At 36.2% G+C, this 25628-nt stretch overlaps 2 protein-coding genes across 3 annotated transcripts in view; one reads left to right on the top strand and one right to left on the bottom strand.

The window, feature by feature from the left end:
- LOC116298063 (TBC1 domain family member 12) lies at positions 1 to 13025 on the bottom strand. The gene is made up of 12 exons (XM_031706409.1): positions 11844 to 13025; positions 9940 to 10058; positions 7937 to 8066; positions 6414 to 6496; positions 5730 to 5847; positions 5181 to 5287; positions 4775 to 4974; positions 2436 to 2507; positions 2164 to 2292; positions 1876 to 1985; positions 1263 to 1366; positions 1 to 714 (listed from the first exon to the last, which is right to left on the bottom strand). Exons 1-12 carry the CDS (start codon positions 12848 to 12850, stop codon positions 497 to 499), a joined length of 2397 nt encoding a protein of 798 aa, XP_031562269.1. The 5' UTR covers positions 12851 to 13025; the 3' UTR covers positions 1 to 496.
- Positions 13026 to 13098: 73 nt separating this feature from the next.
- The window catches only part of LOC116298061 (protein SFI1 homolog), a 23450-nt gene continuing 10920 nt past the window's right edge, over positions 13099 to 25628 (top strand). Inside the window, exons 1-19 of one of the 2 annotated variants that reach the window (XM_031706403.2) lie at positions 13099 to 13455; positions 14970 to 15015; positions 15110 to 15226; positions 15593 to 15664; positions 16504 to 16614; positions 16895 to 16989; positions 17297 to 17414; positions 17672 to 17774; positions 18518 to 18674; positions 18751 to 18912; positions 19223 to 19293; positions 20646 to 20738; positions 20888 to 20985; positions 21963 to 22079; positions 22313 to 22393; positions 22517 to 22598; positions 23181 to 23273; positions 24439 to 24524; positions 24815 to 24890. In XM_031706403.2, the coding sequence (XP_031562263.2) occupies positions 13203 to 13455; positions 14970 to 15015; positions 15110 to 15226; positions 15593 to 15664; positions 16504 to 16614; positions 16895 to 16989; positions 17297 to 17414; positions 17672 to 17774; positions 18518 to 18674; positions 18751 to 18912; positions 19223 to 19293; positions 20646 to 20738; positions 20888 to 20985; positions 21963 to 22079; positions 22313 to 22393; positions 22517 to 22598; positions 23181 to 23273; positions 24439 to 24524; positions 24815 to 24890 (2031 nt within the window). In that variant the 5' untranslated portion in view covers positions 13099 to 13202. The remainder of the gene's footprint in view (positions 13456 to 14969; positions 15016 to 15109; positions 15227 to 15592; positions 15665 to 16503; positions 16615 to 16894; positions 16990 to 17296; positions 17415 to 17671; positions 17775 to 18517; positions 18675 to 18750; positions 18913 to 19222; positions 19294 to 20645; positions 20739 to 20887; positions 20986 to 21962; positions 22080 to 22312; positions 22394 to 22516; positions 22599 to 23180; positions 23274 to 24438; positions 24525 to 24814; positions 24891 to 25628) is intronic. The other variant, XM_031706406.2, reaches the window with a different exon arrangement.

The raw sequence follows: 25628 nt of genomic DNA, 5'->3' as shown, positions 1-25628 counted from the left end.
TATTCCCTTGGTATATTTTATTTGCAGTGTATTTTACAATGTTGTACAAGAGATGCTAAACGTAAAAAGAAAAAATCGAGAAAATGCGAAATTCATTGAAATATTCTTTGTCTGAGTTGCGCCTGCAGTCAAACATTATATCTTTGTGAGGCCACATTCGCCATTCTGAGGGCGAGGAGGGGTGGGAATGTTTTAGTAGGGCGCATATTGCAAGATAATTGCTCCTCTATATGTCCCATAATGCTTTGCAATGCCAGCTCGATGCAGTTCTTTTTTTAAACATGGAATGGCTAAATAAGCCAGGCTCTAATCTGACGAGGCTTGTGTGAATAATAGTAATAATAATTTATTTATCATTGATGAAGCTTGAAAAAATCGGGAAATAATGTTTCTTCGTAATTCATTTTTTGAAAAATCACATGATTTACCCATAAGAAAAATTCAATCATCATTTCCTGTCTTTTTTAAGTTGAATGTCATAATTTAAAGAGAAGCATTATTTTCCGCCAGCTGAAGCGGTCACTGTCTTGATTTGCGTGGCGAGTTCTTTTTGCTGAGCAAGTATTTGGTTAAACTTCTGGCGAGATAAGTTGATGGATGATATGCAATCAAAGAGTTTGTTAGCTGAGATATCGTCTGGTAATTTGCTAAGGAACTGTCCCAAGTGAATAAAGTCCATACCAATGAGTTCATCCTGATAAAACTTCAGAATACCTGAAAAGACAACATTTTAAAGCGATATTACGGCTGCGTTCATTAGACTTCTCCTATAGAGTAAATTTCGTTCGCATACAACTTTGTAACCGCACGGACCTCCAGCATGCACGGCACACTGGCAAGGCACGGAATTGTACCAATGCACCAATTTTGCATTCGATGGATACCGCTGCTTTTGAAGACCACAGACTCATTGGCACAGGTTTAGCCTCGTTTATAAATCAGCTATTCACAGGAATTTCAAGACATTGGTATTGTTCAAGCAGCAAATGATTTGCTCCTGAACGAGGCCGCGGTCTTCAAAAGCTTTTACCGAATGAGTAAAGGAAATATTACAGCAATTGAGATCGCTGCTTATCGAATTAGCTTGACATGGCACCTCTGTAGCGTGCTTTTCAGTCATACAAAATTTCATACGAAATCTGCTGACAACGCAAGAGAGATCTGTCTACCCCGCAAAATTCATTCTTAAAGACGTGGTCATTTCATAAATTGACACTGGTGTGCTTATTTTTCTTCCAGTTAAAAAATTATGAGCTAATTACCTAATGCTGTTCGGAACAAGAAGTAATCGCCATCTCTGCAAAACACGTCCCACACACGACAAGCCACGTCCAGAGGTAAAGACTTACTAAACAAGGTAAATATCCTGAGAAAACATGAGAAGAAAGTAAATTGTGCATTACTTCAAACTCTATGGAAATGTATTTATTTTTTATTTCATTTATTTATTCAAAATGATGCTTACGATAGCTTAGCAAGTTTTTCTTGTCCCTCTTTCGGGATTGTCATAAAGAATCTAATTCTATAATTTGGATCATGAATAATGAACATTGTACGCGATTCATGGTTTCGATTCCCCATAGTTACCGTTGCCAGGTCTTACAAGCTTAGAAATTTAGCAAGAATAACAATGATTTTGTTTTACTATTTTACTGTACTATGGCAATACGAGAAACGTTTTTTTAGTCTCGAACAAGAATAAGTTGCAATATTAGGAAAGTTGCAGTTGATGCGATGATCGGTACGAACCATGAACTACTAACTTGGCTGTATGCACTCACTTGTTGCACATCGTAGCATATAGCAAAAACGTTGCTTATTATACATTTAGTAGGAAATCTAACATTCAAAGAACATAAAAGAGCAATGACTTACCAATCTATCAAGTACATATCAGGAGAAAAATTTTCTTGGAAAAAGAGTTTTCCAACCTTGGGAAGGAATTCTTCAAGGAAGATTTCAAAAGTGGCAAAGTAGGCTTTCATCTGTCGAGGAAAGAGACGAACAGATATTAAAGAACGCAATTCGTGTTTCTGCGTCTACGATGCAAGCCCACCCCTAAAACAATAAATCCCTAAATCCCAGATCGAGTCTAGAGTTTGCCATATGGTTCTCTAGTCATTTGCGCCACAAGAAACAATAAAGGCAAGTGGAATTTCTTACCATAGGGTGATCCACTCTGAAAAAGACCAGCTGGCATGGTTTGTTGAGAAGGTTAGCAAAACAAACAAATGCGTCGGGTGGTTCCATGTTGAGGAGAAGAACAGCAGCTATGAATGACATTCCTTGGACCTGTACACAATGAAATCGTCTCTACTTTTATAACTGTTTTTGCATTTTCAATGACACTAGCCTTTGTTTAAGGGTAGGGGGGGGGGGGGGTGGGACATATTGTGGCTTCCTCCCTGTTTGTGCTATCCCATGCTTCTACTTACATATCCAACATCTGGTCTGTAACAAGTATATGCTCCTAGAATACTGTGTAGTACATCATGGAAGGGACCACCCTGCAAATAATAACCAGTAATTGGAAGATGCAATTGTGTTCCATACATCTACCCGCCTAAAAATATCTAAATCAATACATTCTAGTAGAGTGCAAACCGTACTACCCTCTCACTGTTATACCACCTTAACCCTCAGATATATATAGAGAAAACAAACATACTACCCTCTCACTGTTATACCACCTTAACCCCCACATATATACAGAGAGAAAACAAACATACTACCCTCTCACTGTTATACCACCTTAACCCCCAGATATATATATAGAGAAAACAAACATACTACCCTCTCACTGCTATACCACCTTAACCCCCACATATATATAGAGAAAACAAACATACTACCCTCTCACTGCTATACCACCTTAACCCCCAGATATGTATAGAGAGAACAAACATACTACCCTCTCACTGTTATACCACCTTAACCCCCAGATATATAGAGAGAGAACAAACATACTACCCTCTCACTGTTATACCATCTTAACCCCCAGATATATATATAGAGAAAACAAACATACTACCCTCTCACTGCTATACCACCTTAACCCCCACATATATATAGAGAAAACAAACATACTACCCTCTCACTGTTATACCACCTTAACACCCACATATATATAGAGAAAACAAACACGCCACCCTCTCACTGTTATACCATCTTAACCCCCAGATATATATAGAGAAAACAAACATACTACCCTCTCACTGTTATACCACCTTAACCCCCATATATATATAGAGAAACAAACATACTACCCTCTCATTGCTATACCACCTTAACCCCAAGATATATATATAGAGAAAACAAACATACCCTCTCACTGCTATACCACCATAACCCCCAGATATATAAAGAGAAAACAAACATACTACCTTCTCACTGTTACACCACCTTAACACCCAGATATATGTATAGGAAATCGTATGGTTTCGAGTGCACTTTGGAGTAAATTTGTACAAGTGGGTTTTCAAAAAGTTCAAAATTGCATGAGACCGATAGGGTGAGTGCTATTTGAGCTTTTTGAAAACCTGTGAGTGCAAATTTATTCCAAAGTGCATGAGAATACCATGCGATTTCTTGTTAATACTATAGATGCAAAAATTTCCAACCAAAATTAGATAGAAAAAAGACGTGTTGCAAAAAATGCACGAAGCGAAGAACTCTTATTGTTAAAGGATCTGTCACCATTACTGGGTGGTTGCTTACGGGAGAGGAAAAACGATGAAAAATTCCAAAATATTAACCCCAAAGGTGGTCGCGGTCACTTACGAGAGGGGTCTCTTACGAGAGAGTTTTTTTACAGAGTTTATATGGGGAACTTTTTTGAATGGGAAATTCAAATGGGAGATGGTCGCTTACGAGAGTGGTCGTTCAAAGAGAGTCGACTGTAACAAAGATCTTTTGATCTTTAAAAAGTAAAAATGTTTTTTTAGAAATCATTTTTTTCATCTTCAAGAGAAAACAAGTAAGCATATTGCGAAGAAATTCTGCAAAACTTACATAAAGCATCAAATATCCTTTTTTTCAATTTCTAAGCACTCAAAGGAAAGTTGAATAAAGTTGCTTTCTTTGTACAGAAGTATTATGTACCTCTTTACGGATAAAGTAAGAAGACATAACTAGCTAAAAACTAGTGTGAGCTGCATCGGTGTTTCTAATGAAACAGTAATGATGAAAAGGTAAATTATACACCGTGAAAAGATGAAAAAACTTACTGACGTTTTAGACACTAGTCCTTGGTCGGAGTAAAAGAGAAAGAGGTGGTAGAAAGGAGTGTAAATATGATAGAGTATGACAAAAGAAACCAATGAGAGCAAGGTCGGCAACGAAACAAAAACAAACAATCAAAAGACAAAAGAAAATGTTAGTTGAAAGTAAAGCGTTCATTAATCCTGTTGGGACTAAGAGTGCCCGATAGGTGAATAAGCTGCATTTCTTTGGTCTTGCGACAATCATTGTTGCCGTAATCAAAGAAAGACCGAAAACAATGAAATCAGAAAGAGAATGGTTAGCTAGATTAAAATGGCGGGAAACTGGTTTGGTGGGATCTTTCTCTTTTACTCCGACGAAGGACTAGCAAACATACTACCGTCTCACTGTTATACCACCTTGACCCCCAGATATATAGCCTTTCACTGTTTTATTGAGAATAAACTAAAGGAAAACCGAAAAAGTTAACCCAAAATAAATAAAGCTCAAAATAAACATTAAAACCAATCAATATCATGATCTCTTAAACACACTAAGCAATTACATATCCTACCTCTTGAAATATACAGAGTGAAGGAAAGGTCCTTGAGACATCCAACATTATCAGCTCTACCTTGTGCTCACTATTCACCACAGGAATAAAGGTATTGGTTGGTAATTCCGCCACAGAATTGGATTCCCTTAATCTCTTCTTATTGTTACGAGTGATTATGAGTTTCTCATATGCATGTGTTTGGAATATGTCAAATAATTCTGTGATAAATCAAAGAAAATATCATAACGATGCAGTTGGAAAATATTATGAGACAACATTCATAAATTACAATTTTTGCATGGGTTAAAGTTTGCTTTATCAAGAACTTTGTCCTCTATATTTTTCCTTATTCTATTTCTAATAAAAAAGGTAATCATAATAGAACAGTTTGGACATAATAAATATACAAAGTTCATTCACTCACCATTTGTAATTTGTAAGTCATTACCAATAGCTAACTTCCATACTTTTCCTCTAACACTTGGAGGGATTCCTTGCCACCACAGTTCCCTTGCTCTGCGTGAGGTTTTCCTAGAGATTATTTCAAAGTTTACTGTTGGCTTATAACCTACAAGAAATCATCCCTTACAATAATTCTAAATGAGGAGATGAACTGATGATCGCCCAAGTGGGCAAGTTTTTTATTGGCTGAGTGGACACAAAATCAGATGCCTTCATGTATGAGATTGTTCAAATCAGGGAAACCTAAAAACAGCTCTAAAAGCCCTAGGAATCACAGGTGAGTGAGACACAATGACCATGGCACTATGGAAGTTACTTTCTGTGTGTCTGTTTGCTGCCTGCCTGTTGGTTTGTCTGTTGTTCTGTCTGTGTGTGTGTCTGTTGCCTGCCTGCTGTTCTATCTGTGTGTGTGTCTGCTGCCTGCCTGTTGGTTTGTCTGTTGTTATGTCTATGTGTGTGTGTCTGTTTGTCTCCCTGACTGCCTGTCTGTCTGTCTTGTAGTGATACTTACACTGTTTCCCAGTTTGGTAGTATCTCATTTGCCCATACTGCAGCAGCAGTTGCTATCACTTTTTCTTGTTTATTTTTCACCAGTGCCTCTTTCTCTTGTTTCTTTGCTTCCTGTAACTCTATTGAGCAAAGTCCATGACATTGCCAATATTAATAAGAAAATAAGGTAATAATAATAACAACAATAATAATAATAATAATGGGAGGTTGTTATGTAGCACATTTTACATGGTCCCAATGCGCTTTACATCTGTGATCAGTGGAGGACTTTACAGGCTGCATATTGAGGTGCTATTATAGCAGCCGTGTGGATTAAGGATCATGAGTGACTTGTTAGTACATTAGTGTTATTAGGTTCACAGTCCTACAGTCAACTCTTGCCTTGCAAACACGCCAAAACATTTACCATTAATACGGGCAATTGCTAGATTTCCTGCCTTGTATTATTATGATTTTACAGAGACTTATTTAGGCTTTAAAAAAATCTCTTCTCTTCTTATTGATCCCAAAAAAACAAACTTGAGTTCGAGAATTTAGTATTTCTAGCTAGCATGAAAGATTTACATATTCACCAGAATTCATGAAGGATCTATTTGCTTAGAAAATGAGCAGGTTTACAAAGTAAAATTTTGCAAAACATTTTTGGCTTGTGTTGCATAACATTCAATGTAGTACAGTACATCACCTTTTTTCCTTGCTTGAGCTACCATGGCTTCATATTGCTGCCTGTGTTTCTTTTCTTCACTTGCTGACTTGGCTGGTAGATTTCTGAGAAAACATTTTGATACTAGTAAGTCCATAGTGCTAAACACATACATAGCAATATTTATGCACTTCAATGTAAAATTATTCAAGGATTTACTGCAATTTGATTGGTTGAGAAGAACAATATTTCAGACCCTTTAGAAAATCATACAGGACTAAATGAACAGATGGAGAAAAAACCTGGTTTCCAATTTGACCCACTTTCACCCACACATTAAAAATTCATTCAATATTCTATGTGTACAACTCTCAACTCACATGTTGATGATGGGATCTACCAATACATTCACTATTCTATGTGTACAACTCTCAACTCACATGTTGATGATGGGATCTACCACTACATGTTCACTATTCTATGTGTACAACTCTCAACTCACATGTTGATGATGGGATCCACCAATACATTCACTATTCTATGTGTACAACTCTTAACTACCACTACATTCAATATTCTAAGTGTACAACTCTCAACTACCACTACATTCAATATTCTAAGTGTACAACTCTCAACTACCACTACATTCAATATTCTAAGTGTATAACTCTCAACTACCACTACATTCAATATTCTAAGTGTATAACTCTCAACTACCACTACATTCAATATTCTAAGTGTACAACTCTCAACTACCACTACATTCAATATTCTAAGTGTACAACTCTCAACTACCACTACATTCAATATTCTAAGTGTACAATTCTCAACTTGCACATTGATTATTATGGAGGGAAACTAGAGTACTGTACCATATAAGCTACAGTATAAAAGACAAGCATCACATCATCATGCTTGTCTATTGTACCTTTATTTCCCCAACAATTAATGATTCAAAAACCTCTTTGCTTGGACAGCTCAATCTTTCTCCGCTGCATATTATTTTCCATTGCTTTTTAATACATTTACTCAGTATTTTGTCAGTGCTTTGTTAAATAGTCTTTTATCCCTGCTTTTTAATAATCAACAAATTTGCTTTTTCTTTGATAATTGACATTAAGGACATTGGTGGGCAAATGAAGTTTCAATCAAAATTTTTTAAACATGGCTTAAGCATACCACAACATATTCTTGTTCAAGAAATGAAATGCCAGGGTCACTGAATACATTTTTCATGTGTAACCTTAGTATCAAAGAAACACAATCCACAACCACTAAAATTCATGACTTTCTTTACAATTTACCAGCATGTGAGTAGGAGTTAGTGATAAGGATATATGACACATAAATCCTTGTGATGCAGTCAAAATGCATAGAATATAAGTTCATTAACAGGTAGATTTTTCTGTAAATTTGGTGTTAATTCTTCCTTCGCAATCAGATTCTTTTTAGATTAACATACGTTGTAGATTTTTTGTAGTTTCAAGCAGAAATTCCATGTTATGAACATTTCGTGTAATAAGGTACAGTTGTACAAAGATTAAATCAAAATTAAGTCTACATACCTTGGTCTGTTTTCAAAGATTAAAGCTGTTGTAGAACTAGGTACAGCAGAGGTTGATCTCTTCAGGGATAAAAACTTTGGTTTTCTTGAAGATGATGATTGTTCCCCTAGCGATCTTCTGTTTACATCATCTACATGTATGAAAAATTCATATAAACTTAACAATATAATAATCGAAAACAAACTTGTTATTAACATTGCCTAGACTTATGCTCCTTTTAACAGCACAGACTCATTTATTAGTGTTTGCCTTATCATAATATATTTTTCTATAATCTCACTACAATTCCTGATTTATTCATGCTATAATAATTATACAGCTTCTCATTAATCCCATATAGGTAACTGTCCAATTATTTTCTTAATTGGACAGGTCTTGTTGATATGGGATTAATTAGGCAACTATATAATTAAAAGGTAATGGGGTTTCATGCTCCCCAATCAAGAAATAATTAGACTCGAAAAATTCCTCTGACTGCAAAATTGGACTCGGCCTAAGGCCTCATCCAATTTTGTCAGTCCTTGGAATTTTCCTCGTCCAATTATTTCTTAATTGGACAGCATGGAGTCCTATTACATATACTTATTGCTGTACAATAATAAAATTCACTTAGTCATTTTAATTTTTAATTTTTTAACTCTTGGATATATGAAGCATAGAATTCGAAACGAGTTAGCATGTGGGGTCTGAATATGCAAATGTGTCACTCGCTCACTCACTAGCAGATCAATAATTAATTGTTTATCAATTGTCTTACGTTATCTGCTTATAAATGTTACACAAAACTATTAAATAAAATAAGAAAATAGGCTCCTAAACTAGAGAATACTCTAAAGGAACATAAGAAGTATAAAAAGGAATATTTAAATTTCTTTAATGAGAATGAACTAAAGATAATTCTTTTATGGCATTCACGATGATCCTTAGTTTATCAGATGCAACATCAACGTCAGGATATGATGTACACTAAGGATGGTGCCTACTATTGTCCACATGCACAAATTGAAAATTTACCATTTATTAATAACTAGGTGTGCAATTATAGTTTTGAAAATCTTTCTTTGATCGCTTAACACTTCTATCATGAAAGTCTTTTACTTTGGAGTTTTCAATCTAAAAAATCATCTTATTACGTACCAAATGTTTCAGAAATTCCTTTCTGCATTGAAGTAAAAAGTCAATAATAACTTTACTTCTAACCCAATAGTCTTCCTGGAAGTGTATAAAGCTTGATTATAAAATTAATGTTGATTTTTTTCTGTGTTTTTTTCTTCTTGCATGACAGGAAGCATCATGCTTTAGCTTAACTTACAAACGCACCAAAAACAGAGTTTGTCACACTGTTTTGCATGCTGTGTAATGCTTGTCATGCATTTGGTATAAGATTTATCCCTAATAATATTCTTTAAAAATTCCTATGGCCTAAAAACGCCTGATACCACTATTTTTTCTTTGTTTAAATCATAAAGTAAATGCCAAATGTAAATGGTTTTTAAAAGAATATAGACACAATCTCTACTGTATGTACAGTATCTAATGATCACAAAATAGGAAGCATGAAGCTAAGAAATTATATATTTTATAACCAACTATTAGAGTCATGGTAGTAGGGGTATATTTTAGTAGAAACAAAGTGTCTGTCATTTAGGAGGGTTTAGAATGGAAATTTATCAAAATCTTTTGAAAAAAAATTTTTTTTCTGGTGTTAATAAAATCATGACGTCATCACTTTTTAACAATTATTAAGCTTCATTATTATTTTTAAATGCAAGTGTTCTCAGGGATTCGTTCACAGTATGGTGCATCTTAAATTAAAAAGCTTGGAAAAAATTCATTTTCTAATATCAATATTTATATGAATATTGTTGTAAGTCCAAATTAACATACAGTACACAGTATGTACATGATGTATTGTTAATATCTTTGTTTAGACTAATTTCTGTACATTATGAATGGGCAATAGGTTCAATGAGAATTGACCATGCTTATTACATGTAGCTTACCTCTTGAGAAATAATTTGAACTTTGAGACTCGGATGTTTCTTTGGGAGGAACTTTACCAAACAATTTCCAACCAACTTTTGTTTGATTTTTCTCAATTCCAGAGTCAGAAAAGAGTTCCCTACAAGATAAGTTAAAATTTTCAAAGCTAAAAATTAATGTCAATAATTGATTTTTTAAATTCTACTAGCATTAAAAGTGTACTGGTCTAGTACAGGGGCTGGTTGTATGAAGCCTGGATAGCGCTATGCAGTTGATAATTCCTTATCCAGTTGGTAAGTAGATGCTGCTATCCAATAAATTTATCTACTGGATAAGATATATCCATCAGATAGTGTTATCCAGGCTTTGTTCAACCGGGCCCAGTCATCAGTCATGTAAAATCAACCTCAGCTGTGTGTCTTATGAATTGAAAATTAAAATGTCTATTGGGGCATGTCCACCATGTTGGAAGACTTCGACAAAAGATTTCAATTGGTCTTCAAACTTTTTTCACCTATGTCTTTTGTCCTTAAGGATGGTGCCTACTATTGTAGCGCGCACACTTACTGCGCATCTGCATCGAGGGATTCCCGTGGGTTTCAAAAGCAAAACACTCAAAGGTACAGAAAACGTCGACCTTGGAAAAAATTAAGAACAAGAACAACAGCAATAACTATTATTTATGTAGTCAAAGATGTATCACAGAGTAATTTTCAAGAATTCAGGTGTTTTTGGCAAAGAATCCTATGTTTTTACTTTTTAGAAAAGACAGAACTGTTTCAATTGCCTCAGATCGGTGAATAATAAAATAACTTTTTCAATATTTCCATACAGATAAGCTTAGTTTGTTTTAAAGTTAAATGAAAATTGAGATGGAATTACACATTACACCAAATGTCAGCCATTCATTTAGCTTTTCCTGTGAGTACAATTACATAAAATAAACTTTTGTTGTTGGAAGACCTCGTATTTACATAAACTGTCTTTCACTCACTCAAAAAGTATATTCAAAAACATTCATGCAAAGAGCATACTGACGAAAGAAAATTATTATTTTGATTTATTAAATCTGTCTCTTGCACTTGTGAAGTTAAGCTAAGTAGGTTTGTATTTTACGAAAGTTTTTGCCTGGTTCTTGCTTTGCATGCACGACTGCCTTGAAACATTCAAAAAACCATTCTTTTTCCGACTTCAAAAAAAAATTTTACATACCATTTGCTTAAGGAAATCTTTTCTTCTACACAGCAAATAATTATTTATTATTGTTCTTCAAATTGAATAAGTTTTCTGGTACTTTGAAGGCTTGAAATATCGCTTTTTTTTCCAGTTTTCCTCCTGCTTGTAAAACCACGAAGAGATGAAGGAGCTGCTGCAAACACGCCAAAAACAGAGCGAGTCACGCTGTTTCGTAACACCGCGTCACGCTTTTAGCACCCGATTTATCCTCAAAAAAATATTTACAAAATCATAACTTTTTAAAATGCGTGGGTACCCCCCCTTTTTTCCCTCCAAAATGTAACAGATATAGTTAAATTATTTTTCATAATAGAATTTTTAAAATAAAAATGGTTTTGGATGCAAATGTAAGCAAAAACGTAGCATCCCTTTAGAACCATACTTTACACTTTTGAAGGCAAAATTTGGTGAAAAAAATGGTATCTTATTTGAAACAAGTTTCAGATAAAATCCATCAAAACAACTTTGTAAAATGATTTTTTCCCCTTGCGTAAAAAAGTGCTTACGTCATCGGTGTTTGACGTCAATTATCTCGTTTAGATGCGTGGGTCCCCTCAATTTTATTTTTCGGATTCCAGTGGCCTCTTTGGAACTGGCACAATTTGAAAAAAATTAAAATGGTTCGCAATTAGTAGGCCTCATCCTTAAATCTTCATGGAAAGGGATATATTAAAAACAATAAACTTACTTGATTTTAGTTTGCTGTGGTTGGTTTCTACCATCAGTATTATCTAATAAGCTTGAAGAACTGGAAGTTTTCCTTGTGATGTTAGGTGCATAGGTGTTTTTGGACTTGGGCACCCAAGAAGATACCATATCATCAACACTGATCCTGGACATTTCCTGGAAAAGGTTTGGACTGTATGAACCATCTGCAAGGGGTATTTCTTCCATTTCTTCATCCCGTACTGTGGAACTTATTCCACTATCTTCTGCACAACTAGCAACTGAGGAGCAAGCACTGCATTCAAACTCACTGCTTGGAGAGTCTGAATAAGCACTGTCTTTACAAGATTTTCTGTCATTCAAAGATGAATTTTCCTGGTTCCCTAGATTTACTTTGGCTAACTCAGGTTCAGTAATATCAGATGATGGAGAGCCACAAATATCAATGCCATCTTGCTCCAAATTCATCACATCGCATCCTACATCAATTTTTTTTGCATTTGAATTTTCTGTGGTTTTTCTGGTGTTACACTCTTTACAATTTTCATTGTTGAGCAATTTAGCATCTTTCGAAATACAATTCTTACTATTTCCGGTTCCCAGCAATTTCGACTCGGGACTGTCATCCTCATCACTTGATCGAACGATTTCTCTTCTTTCTGCTATTTTATCCATTTTATCTTCATGCTCGTTTAAAATTCCTTGAAGGTCGACGTTTTCGTCCTCTTCTTCGCATGTTATAGTGGAAGAGCTGCTCTTACAAGACGCGTTGTCTCTTACGCTATCGGTGACGTTACCAACCCCGCTGCTTGAGGCCGACGAAGAACTCGTGTTGCAACTACAGTCGCATTTAGTTTCTGAGTCTCCTTTGCTTACTAAACCACAAACTTCTTTTTTTTGACAAGAAATATTACATTGATTGGATTGACATTCGTTGAGTAACAGTGGGGTCGTAGCTTGGTGTTTGAATGTTATGCTCTCTTCTTCGGCCTGAATTGACCGCCCTTCGTCTTCTTCATTAGAAGACATTGAACGGTGAAATCCTTTCCGGGTTTTGCTGTTCACATACAACGACAACAACAACAGGGCCCTTTTATGTCCCTTTGTTCAGTCAACGATAAAATTACTGTAAGTAAATCAAGTCATATGTCATTCTCTAAAAGCGCCATTTTGAGCCTTTTTGCATTCTTGTGAGTTCATAAAGCGTACAGCTCTCGACCTAAAATCGTATACATGTCGGCTAAAGATCGTATCAATGTCGGACAAGTGTCGGACAGACAAGCCAAGTTGCTGCCAAAAGGCTGCCAAGGCTAGGAAGAAGGGCCGGAAGAAGGCTGTACGTACTTTCAACCTTTTTTTAGACTTTTGAACAATATAAGGAATGCAGAAAGACAGTCCTGGCGAGGTGATAAGAGGACGGAATGAGCGATATACCGCCGCTGCGCACCCTAAGCTGCTATCCCTATCTTCTGTGAAGAAAAAAGCCTCAGAGTTTGCTGCGAAAGACAACAAGAGTGCTCGTGTCGGAGCAAAGAAAGCCATTTTACAAGAGTTGAATTCACATTTAGCCATTCGAGCACAAGGACTATTCCCTAAAGAGGAAAGTGAAAATCCTTATGGAAAACAGACTACTGGTACGTTGTAAAAACAATTGAAAACTTGTTTTAATTTGTTGGCGCGAAAATCGAATTTCTTAAATTTTATTGCAAAGTAAACTTGAAACAAACCGTTTTTCAAGGAAAGTAAAGCACTCTTGACTGGGGAAAGGAAAGTCTTGAAGTGAAAATTTAAATTAGAAGCTTTAAGCGTATTACAGTAATCTAGTACAATTTCCATCTACAGTACCCTCCCCCCCCCGCCTCCCACCTTTTACCTAGGCTCGCTGTGGTCCTGCCTCACATTGTAGCAGAAACTCATAAGGGGGGGAAGGGGGTTGAAACCTGTAACAGCCATATAGCTTTTTTTATACAATATTAATCTCCTCTGAGAGTTAGGAAATTTAGAGGTGTACTATAGAAATCACCAGAGTGGTAAAACGTTTGTTGGAAGTCATGCCTCATGGTGATAGATTTATGTGCCACCTGATGAGATTTTAGTGGACCTTGTGAGATTGAAACTAGTTTCACAATGGTTGGTGTTTTTTTGAGTGATGGGCCTTAATGCTTGTTGCAGCCTTGAAAAGAAATACCGTTCTCATCAAAATTCTTCAGTTTAGTGCATGTAGTCCATATAATTGTGGCAATAGTTCAAGTTTGCATTGCTAAACTTATCTTTATAGTAATGTTGCTTGTTCATCTGCTGATCAGCAACTACATTTGCATGCTATCAAACATAATCCAGTGGTACACAAAAATATAATCACATGGTACATAAATCTGTCACCTCAATACATGCATTTCAACAATCGTTTTACCACTCGATTGTGATTTCCAAAGTATGGCCAAGAAAATATTGCATCTACCACCCACATGCTTTGAAAGCTACTACTAAAAGTATTTATTTGTGTATTTACAAAAAATGTCATTATTTGGACAAAAAAGGTACTTCATTACCCAAATGCAAGTTTCAAATCATCAACTTCGGTAAACATTCATTTTTCCATGGTTTCCACATGATCCACACCAGTAAATGTTTATTTTTTCTGTGGTTTATCCTGATGTGATAGCATTCCTGCACGTGGGTTACCTGTGTTGCAGTATGCAAAAAAAAAAAAGTGCCACTTGGTGCAAAGCAGATAGGTAGGGTAATGGGCGACAGTGTAACATACTGTAGATAGGACAATGATACTGTATGTTAATGATATACAAAGATATCAGGAATGTTAACTTGAATATTAACAAAGTTCCTTATTCCACATTAAATTTTTTACCATTATTATTATCATTATTATTATTATTATTATTATTTAATTTACCCAACTTTGTCTGCACTTTTTAACTGCATATTTTCTTCTGCTGCCATACTTTACATATGAACATAATACATTTTAAGCTTGGTATGCAGTAAACAACATGCGATATGCAAAATGCAACAAAACCTTTACCAACTTTTTTTGAAAATGCTGTATTATGTATACAAATATGTACAATTATATACAATAAGATAAAATATAAAATAAATTAGTTTCATTGTTTTTTTGTTTTGTCAGATCAAAAGGTTTTTACTCAACCCAAACGTGCTTCTCAAAAAACAAGGTACAGTTTTACTTCAATTCTTTTAATAGTATTTGTTTTGAGGTATACTGTACTTTGCTTATATGTGATATGTTTTTTTAATTGTTATTTAAAGAGCCAGAAACAACAAAGGAAAAGGTAAGGCTGTAGTACAGACGGAAAGAAGAAAGCAGACAAAAGCACAGGATTATAACTGGAACAAAGATGGAAGGGAACAGGAACTGAGAATAAGGTGAAAAATAAAAAAAGTCTAGTACTAACTTTGGATTTTAAAATATTGTTATGGATGATTAACTTCAAGTTAATAATCAATCATAAATGAATTGAAATACTTGGCTTAGTCGGTATTTTTTTAAAATGAAAAGAAACCATTCACTGTATGTAACAGAGATTAAGGGAAGGGGAAAACTGGGTGTGAAATTCAAAGATTGTTCCATCTACAGCGTAAAGGTTGTAATTGACCAGTTTGTCTTGCCGCAGGCTTGTCTTTAATAATTGCTGATTACTACATATTACATGACTTTGTATTCTTTTTCTATAACACTGATGAAATAATATTGAATACGTGATGTAATTGGTATTAATATTTCTGTTGCAGGTGCCTTGCAAGGAAATTTTTGTTCCGTTGGATGAGAAATGTTTATGGAAGAGTCCATCCACATGCCGCCAGGTGATATTTACTACACAAATGAAAATGACTAGCAGCGGATAATATGACTGGAAATGATATATGACTGGAGCTATTTAAACTTCTTCTTGTCTTGTTTTATTGACTGACTGTAATAAAAAGTGGTTGATCCTTAGATTCCATATTTAAAGGAAAACTTTTCATGGCTACTATAACAAATTGGGGGCAGCCTCAAGATGTTAAAGATTATAGAAAATGTGTGAACGTGCTGTGTGCAGTCAAAAAAGCATGAGGAGATTGACAAAACACAAGAGAAGTGTTAGGAGAAGCACGAAATATAGCAAAGTGCTTCTCGACACTTCTCAAGTATTGTGCCAATCCCTAAGTGCTTTATAACAACTGTACCCAGCACAGCAAGCAAGTTTTTTATTTCTTTTATAAAATACAAATAACATGAATGACGAAACTGAAGTGCATGCACGTGCTGTGTGCTCTCATAAAGCATGCACAACCAACCAATCAGAACACAAGATTTAGACCAGTTATTACAAAATACAGAATAATGGATCCTTTGGGGACAATGAAAAGTACATTTTTTGTTGCACTAAGTAAAGAGAACACCCATACAATGTTTTACTTAATATAAAATGTATGTTTTCAAGACAATCTAGCAATGGCCCCTTGATTATATATTCTTAAATATATGATTTATTGGCATTTAAAGCCAGCAGTCAGCCCCTTTTCTTGATTTAAATATTTCACTAGCCAGCTAATTAAAGAATTTTGCTATTGAAGCCATCTCAATCAACCCCTATCCTTTTCTTGAATCATTTATTTTAATAGTTTGCTAACTGTAGAGGTTTTGTGCTTTCTCTCTCTAGAATTCACTACAACAATAAAGTCAAGCGTGATGTTATGCAAGTATGGCAAGATATTTGGTGGTCAGGAAGAAAAGGATGGAAGCTCCACATCAGGGCTGAATATCATAACAGGTATATCTTTCATCTCTTTATATTTCCTTTTCTCTTGCTTTGTTCTTCTATTTTATGGGATCACTTGTTTTAATTTTTCCCCCATTATCTCGTCACGTTTATCTAGAAATCACTTTTGTTCAAAGAATTTTCTTTGGTTAGGTCATTATAGGGTTTTGATTAATTAGTTGATTTGCAATAGACCATTTGTGGGAATAAGAGTAAAATTTAATCGTTGTTTAACTGAGAATAAGACAAGCCTATTCCCTTTTACCAAAACATCTTTCATCTTCTTCTTTAGGTACAGAACTTGGTTGAAGGTATGGAGGGCTTGGAAGTCATACGTTTTGCAAGAAAAAGTAAAAAAAGACAAGGAAAACATGGCTGTCCAGCATGGTATGTAAACACATTGTCATTACTAACAATACTGTATACTAGATTTTTTTTGCTATTTACATAAATCCATTTGAAAGAATGCACAAATTGGTGTATTTTCCATTTCATTTGTAAAACATTTTGAAGATTTGTAAGGTTTGACAACTACTGACTTATCAACCTAGATGTACCATTTAATAGTTTCATTAGTCTCATTCTAAAGTAGAAGATGCTCAAAACCTGGCATACGCACATACAGCATGCATTGCAGTACAGTACGTGTATGTAACATGTCAATAATATGTATATTTTTCCAAATTATCAAAAGCCAAAAGAAAATTACAAGAAAAGCAATTTGTAACATGGACAAAGTACATCAAAACTAGAAGATTAAAGGCTAAGAAGGTTGAGATGGCATTACAAATTGCTGTTTCCTCTGTAAAAAGGTGGGGCAATGAATGATAATAATTATTAATATTGCTAATTCATTAGTGCTAATTGAACACACGCCCTCTTGTTGTCCAGACCTCATTAGTTGCTTTGTACCATGTTCTGATGCTCATCCACACCGCAGCTCTACAGAACGGTCAAACTGTTGAATTGCTCCATAATAATAATAGTTAGTAGTATTAGGGTGACATGGTATTTGAGTGCGAAATCAATGAATGATTGTATAACTTAGAATTTGCTGTCTTTTTGACAGGTTGGCTTTTCAGCAATGGATAAAAGAGTTGGAAAAAAGAAGAGAACACAGAGCAATGGAATATGAAGCTATGCAGTACTGGGCTTACACTCTAGTGAGAAAAGTAAGAAATGTTTCTATCTGTTTATCTAGTATCTACTGTACCCATGTGCACAGCCAGCAACACTCAAAGTTTGTAGATGTCTCAACACATTCTTCCATCCATCAACAAATATTTCTGCCTGTCCATTCACCTACCTAACCATGCATCCACCATTCTACACACCCATGCATCCACCATTCTACACACCCATGCATCCACCATTCTACACACCCATGCATCCACCATTCTACACACCCATGCATCCTCCATTCTACCCACCCATGCATCAACCATTCTACCCGCCCATGCATCCTCCATTCTACCCACCCATGCATAGATCAACCATTCTACCCACCCATGCATCCACCATCCTATACACCTATACATCCTCCATTCTACCCACCCATGCATCCACCATCCTATACACCTATACATCCTCCATTCTACCCGCCCATGCATCCACCATCCTATACACCTATACATCCACCATTCTACCCACCCATGCATCCACCATGTCTACACACCCATGCATCCACCATTCTACCTACCCATGCATACACCATTCTACCCATGACCACCCACCATTAATCAATCTATCCTTATTCCCTTCATTCTTTTCTATTCATCCATTTTCGTATTCATATGTTATTTCACATTAATATTACTTGGTCAATTAAAATGCTTGCTTTATTTTCAATTTTTCTCTGGCTGAGTGCATTTTTTATGTTCAGTAATTCATTCATTTAACTATTTTTGCTTTCTAGTTCTGGTCATTTTGGACTTCTGCTCTCTCAGTTCATTTAATAGACAAAGCTAAGCTATCACATGCTAGAAAGATAGCCAACAGAAAATTACTTGTCAAATTTTGGACAGGCTGGAAGAACTACAGAGCTTATCATAAACTGAAAGAGACTAAAAAAAGTGAGTGCTGTAAACTGAATAGGTTATTGTACTTGTTCTACTTTATAATATAATGCATTTGTTCTCCTATCCACAGGAGTAGCAGACAGACATTACTACACCACTTTGGTCACCAGGGCACTGATCACATGGAATGCAAGATTGCACAGGAGACGACAGCTTGCACAGTTTGAAGATCTTATCACATACAAGGGCATTATTGCTAGAGCCAGAAGAGCTTTGGTACATTGGAAGTTTTGTATCCTACTTGCATCCATCTTTCAAGTTGGAGTGTTTTTTTTATTGATGACATCTAACACCAAATTAGAAAATCAGAAAATGTCAGTGCCATTATGGGGGGTTTTAGAATTGCGAGCATGCCCTCATTTTCCTTGCAAATCAAGAAAGCAAATGAATGTAGACTTAACTCTAAAACTAATACTTAACCAGTTTTTTGTTTCTTTTTTGCTAAAATAATACTAAACTTACAAGCTCTACATTTTTATGTGGCAGCTAGAGATGCAGCATCATTGATATACATATTTTAAAAACCTTAACAGTGTTACAAGTTGTTACATTACAGCACCAAAAGTATGCAAAACAATCATTAGCAAATGTGCATTATGAATCCCATCTCAAAGTAAGAAAGTGTTGAAAAAAGAAATGGTTAACATGTAGAGTTTCTAGAACTGAATTGGGAACTTATCATAAATTTAGTAGGTCATTGTTTGTAGTTATGTTTCTAGTTGGCAGTTAACTTGTTATTTTGGTATTTTGGTAGTTGGAATGTGGTTGACATTTTGAATGTGATTGGTGTTGGTATGTGCATACTCGTATATTTGAAGTATGACTGGTATTTTGAATGTAATTGCCCGATTTCACTATGACGTCACTTCTTGTTTATGTGGGGGATAGAATCACCAAATCCAATAGAAAATCCAATAAAATTTGCTCCTAGGGAAACAGTTTAATCTAAAATGGCCTGGTTTTCAGATATATTATGTGTTAATATGTACTAAAAAATATTCTGAGCGTTTGCTGGCTATTCTAATTCTCTTCGTGGATTGATATGAGTTTTAGAACAATTTTTGGTGAATTTGCGTTGATTTGACCCCCTCCGACGACCATGATCCTTTGCGTTTAAACAATAGATTGTTTTGATGTGTGTGGAAATTATTATAATTTAAGCAGTTACATGTTTTTTGATTCAAAAAGAATGTCAGTTTCTAACTATGTTTTATTTATTCATTTATTCATCTTATTGAAAGGGGCACTTGGATGAAAACCCCCCAATTTTTCAAAGTCGGAATATTTGAAGTATTTGAGGATAATTTGACTCAATTATGACTATGTAAACCAGATTAGTGAAAATTTTTGCCTGGGAGCCACTTGCAGTTGAGAAATTTTGGGTTCAAAGAGAAAAGAACAATAGGGTTGAGTAAATGACGTCATTTACTCACAATTCATATGCTAAATAAAATTGATGATTTTTATCCAACACATTTTACTGTGAAGAAAATATGTTGCTTGGCTACAATTGGGGCCATATAGATACATTTAATTAAGTTTAAAGTCATTTCCAATTTTTATCCATTTTCATCCAAGTGCCCCTTTGAACCAAGTGCATTCGTAGCAACAACATTGCAGCATTAACACAACCACACCCAAGTTACTCACATAACTCTATACATGTTAGCGAGCATGTAAACTGTGTATACAAGATTTCATGGAAGATTGATCACATCCAAAATCTAAATTCACAACACTAAACATCAAAGACACACTCCAACTCCAAACTCATTTCCTAAACTTAAGTACTGCAGTGCTATATATGGAATGATGCCATCCTAAACAGTGAAAACTAGTGAGTGTATACACAGTTGGGGTGTGAGTAAATACTGTCCCAAAAATACTAAATATCAACCTGGCTTCACTATTTTATTAATAATTCATTTATCTTTATTTATTTATTTTATTTTATTTTAATTACAGAAAAGATATCTTGATGTTCTTCATTTCCAAGTAGTGCAAAGAAGACTGAAAAACATGAGAACTGAAATGTCTAAAGACTTTTGGTATAAACTGGTGAGATTGATCATGTTTTGAAAACTGTTGAAAGGACTAAACAAATTGCCTTCTGATAATAAAAGTGATAGATTGTTTTCCTATTTATAATCCAATATATAATATTGATAATTGATTTATTATGATAAGGTTGACATTTTTTTTGTTAGCAACTTAAAAGAATGTGGAGAATATGGCTGAAACAATGTGAACATTCAGAAGAACTGAAGATATACCCACTGACAAGAAAAGCAAGAAGTCACTACAGGTATTGTATGCTTCCAGATAACCAAATTATACCAATGTTCAGTCTTTACCGACGTTTGCATTGCTACGCTGCCACCCCAGACAAAAATCGCGACGTGCACTTTGCAATAGACTGCCGTCAATCAAACAAGTTGACGTCATTTACACGCGTTTGGATCGGCCCGGATAGGCCTGGTGAGTGTGGCTCATAATACTTGTAAACAATTGACTGAAGTTTTGGCACCTTTTGAATCACAAACACGTGTAAATGGCATCAGCGTGTTTGATTGATGGCATTCTATTGCAAAGTGCACGTCGTGATTTTTGTCTGGGGTGGCCGCGTAGCAATGCAATCGCTGGTAAATAAATGGTAATCTCAACTACTCCCTGTGAGGGGATTGATGTTGGACCCCACTACCCTCTGTGAGGAGATTAATGTTGGATCCTACTACCCCCTGTGAGGGGAATGATGTTGGACCCTACTACCCCCTGTGAGGGGATTGATGTTGGACCACACTACCCCCTGTGAGGCGATTGATGTTGGACCCCACTACCCTCTGTGAGGGGATTGATGTTCAACCCCTATACTCCCTGTGAGGGGATTGATGTTGGACCCTACTACCCCCTGTGAGGGGATTGATGTTGGGCCACACTACCCCCTGTGAGGGGATTGATGTTGGACCACACTACCCTCTGTGAGGGGATTGATGTTGGACCCCACTACCCTCTGTGAACGAATTGATGTTGGACCCCACTACCCTCTGTGAGGGGATTGATGTTGGACCCCACTACCCTCTGTGAGGGGATTGATGTTCAACCCCTATACTCCCTGTGAGGGGATTAATGTTGGACCCCAATACCCTCTGTGAACGAATTGATGTTGGACTTCACTACCCTCTGTGAGGGGATTAATGTTGGACCCCACTACCCTCTGTGAGGGGATTAATGTTTGACTGTGAGAAACCATGTAGTACAATTGTTTACCTTTTATTACATCAGGTTCAAATTACTTCAAAAAGTTATTCACTCCTGGCAAGAGTACTGTAGTTGGAGACAACACAGACAACACAAATATTATGAGGCAGACAAACATTACAGATACCATGCCTTACCAAGGTAACAATGCATGTTATGATGCTGTGTGGTAGTAGTATTATCATAAGGCCAATATCAGAGATATCATGCCTTTAATATATTTTATTTATCATGTCAAATTCACACATCATGAATTGATGAATGTACATGTATATGAAACAATCCTAATAGTAAATTGAAAACCTAGCCATGATTTGACCAACGTGTGTATTCCTTATTGAGTTTTTTTATTACTGTATCTACTTTCTTGGCAGATATTTTAGAAGAATAGTGGTATTTGTGAGAATGACGAAGGATATGAAAGAATGCCAGCTGAAAGCAGATCAATTTAGAAGGTGGTGTATTTAGTATTTTATTATTAAACAAATGTTTTCTTGGCTTGTTTAACTAGTGCCCAACAAACAGAAGAGATCAACAGAAAGCTAACTAGAAGCAAATTATTATCATAATGTTTTCAGGGAAGTGTTATTGGCACAGACATTTTACAAGTGGCACCATGAATACCAGCTTACCCTTGATCTACAAATGATGAATAGAATGGTAAGATTTTAGTGTCACTTCATGATGGAGAGGGAATAGGGTGTGCTGCTAAAATCTTTTTAAGGTGGCTGATGTTTGATTTGAGTCCACAATGTGCATGTACTTAAAAACTGCTGAATAATTTTCATGATTTCATTAAAGAACCATACACATTTTGAGCTTCAAGAGGGCGAAACCCTCAAATTTGATCTTTTCAAATCTCTGAGCTCTGTTTCATTTGTAAAATATCAATCATTACACTCAGCATGGCGTAAAGTACCACGTGCTGACCTGTGAGATCCAATCAATAATTATGGCTCAATCAAAGAAACAGCAAAGTGGTGCAGAGTTTCTCTCATGATAACAAAACCTAGGACCAAGACCAAGAACCTCCTATGAAACCAAAGTTAAGGATTTTCTTGGCTAGGGGATAAAAGATATTTTTTAGACCACATCTTGCTTTCTACTCACTGTGGTAACAGTCATTGGCTAACATTTAGAGTATCCAAAATAAATAAATAAATACTAAATACATTCAAAAGCAGGAAGAAAAAGCCTTCAATTTATTATGCACATCATTTATTGGATTGTCCTATACTTTAGGCTATTCTACATCATGATGAAGTTACCAAAAGACACTATATTGCAATCTGGTTGAAAAGGACAAGAAAACAGCTCCAGGAACATCAGTTTCAGGTACACACCCTCCCCCTTACATGTATTAATCTCTTTATCCATCCTCCCCCTCACATGTAAGCTCTTTATCCACCCTCCCCCTCACATGTAAATCTCTTGATCCACCCTCCCCCTCACATGTAAAGCTCTTTACCTACCCTCCCCCTCACATGTAAGCTCTTTATCCACCCTTCCCCTCACATGTAAATCTCTTGATCCAACCTCCCCCTCACATGTAAATCTCTTGATCCACCCTCCCCCTCACATGTAAATCTCTTTATCCACCCTCCCCCTCACATGTAAATCTCTTGATCCACCCTACCCCTCACATGTAAATCTCTTGATCCACCCTCCCCCTCACATGTGAATCTCTTGATCCACCCTACCCCTCACATGTAAATCTCTTTATCCACCCTCCCCCTCACATGTAAATATCTTGATCCACCCTCCCCCTCACATGTAAAGCTCTTGATCCACCCTGCCCCTCACATGTAAATCTCTTGATCCACCCTCCCCCTCACATGTAAATCTCTTGATCCAACCTCCCCCTCACATGTGAATCTCTTGATCCACCCTCCCCCTCACATGTAAATCTCTTGATCCACCCTACCCCTCACATGTAAATCTCTTGATCCACCCTCCCCCTCACATGTAAATCTCTTGATCCACCCTCCCCCTCACATGTGAATCTCTTGATCCACCCTGCCCCTCACATGTAAATCTCTTGATCCACCCTCCTCCTCACATGTAAATCTCTTGATCCACCCTCCCCCTCACATGTAAATCCCTTGATCCACCCTCCCCCTCACATGTAATCCTCTTTATCCACCCTCCCACTCACATGTAAATATCTTGATCCACCCTCCCCCTCACATGTAAATCTCTTGATCCACCCTCCCCTTCTCATGTAAATCTCTTGATCCACCCTACCTCTCACATGTAAATCTCTTGATCCACCCTCCCCCTCATATATACGTCTCTGGATTCTACCACTTGCTTGTTTCCATATTTTTATTCAACCCCCATCTCATTTTTATAAAAATGAGATGGGGGTTGAGAAATCCAGAAACCTGTTGCAAAACATGGGAATATTGGGTGGTATATTTAAAATATAATTTGAATAACTGACCCTTGTAATTGTGATTATGAGCTTATGGACCATACAATGTTGTCTGTACTGTTGCAGGCCAAGGCTGATGATCATAACAGTTATCGCCTGTTGTATTCTGCATTTCAAGAGTGGAAAAAATTCACAACCAATGCAAAAATCAGGTTTGTAATAGTGTACCTCAGTTGGCATAGCAACAGTCTGATGTGGGCATTGAAGCGATCCAAATAAGTACAACTTATGTTCGTCCTTTGTACAAGTTACAGTTATCAAAGGCTCCCAAAGATCTTCCCATATTCTATATGTTATTCTATTTACATCTACATAGAATTTACCTGTAATATCTTGTGACATTGATGCAAGCTTCTTATGACTTAGTACAATAGTGTGCAATATTTCCTTTTTATATTACTTTATTTATGTAGTATTCTTTTTTATTCCATTCTACCTCTAGCCGCACTTATCATCACATTGCAGTCAGACATCACTTTATCTCTATTCTAAGAAAGATTTGGACGTCATGGACTAAGGTATGCTTAAAGTCACATGCATCAAGCCCTCCCTGTTCAACTGGAGATTTGGACATACAGTCAATTCAAAAAATGTTGTCGTCGACCAACTTAAGCCTACGCGACTGGACCGAAAGGAACGCTGGGTAAAAATCATTGAAGCCGAGTTGACTCCATAATTTTATCTGACTAGTTATGCCTCATTTACAGCACGAACCTTTGTAGGCGAGCGGGAAGTGTTGAAGGAGACATTTTTTCAATGCCTTCATATTTTCGAAATTGTGAACTGAATCATAACTACTTTGTTTTTCTTTCCCTAAACCCGAAGACAGCATTTGATGGATTGTTTCTCGCCATTATTATCTTATTACTAGTGAGAACAATTAATTCAGAACGAATATTTAACCGCTTCAGTGGTTTTTACCCATATTCCTTTCGGCCCAGTCGCGTAGGCTTTAGCCAGTCGACGACAACGTTTTTTGAATTGACTGTATGCACTCTCTTGACAGCACTTCACTTGACATCATTTCCTGTAACATGCAGAATGTTCATCAGCTGAATCACAACTTTTCAAAGCAATTTTGTCTTCCTGACGGCACTTTTGATTTCAAGACTTTAATCAGCTGATTGAAAGGGGCGTAGCCTCTATTCTTGTGTTTTCTATATAGAAAGGGAAGGACCCTACCATTATCTTTCAGGAGTTTTAGATAATCACCTCTCCCTCCCCCTATTATATATATGTATATACACACACCCACG

Source organism: Actinia tenebrosa, unplaced genomic scaffold (assembly GCF_029948245.1).
Source record: "Actinia tenebrosa isolate PJP-AT-01 unplaced genomic scaffold, QUT_ActTen_1.0 PGA_scaffold12__29_contigs__length_12842862, whole genome shotgun sequence".
NCBI lineage: Eukaryota > Metazoa > Cnidaria > Anthozoa > Actiniaria > Actiniidae > Actinia > Actinia tenebrosa.
The sequence above is the reverse complement of the archived record's forward strand: the minus strand, read 5'-3'. Positions and strand labels throughout refer to the sequence as shown.

Coding starts and splice junctions, on each gene's coding strand:
- LOC116298063 (XM_031706409.1), bottom strand. CDS start 12,850: ATGTCTTCTAATGAAGAAGACGAAGGGCGGTCAATTCAGGCCGAAGAA. Junction 6,497..7,936: donor ATCTTTGAAAACAGACCAAG/GTATGTAGACTT, acceptor ATGTTTTCTCAG/AAATCTACCAGCCAAGTCAG. Junction 715..1,262: donor CTTGTTCCGAACAGCATTAG/GTAATTAGCTCA, acceptor TTGTCTTTTCAG/GTATTCTGAAGTTTTATCAG.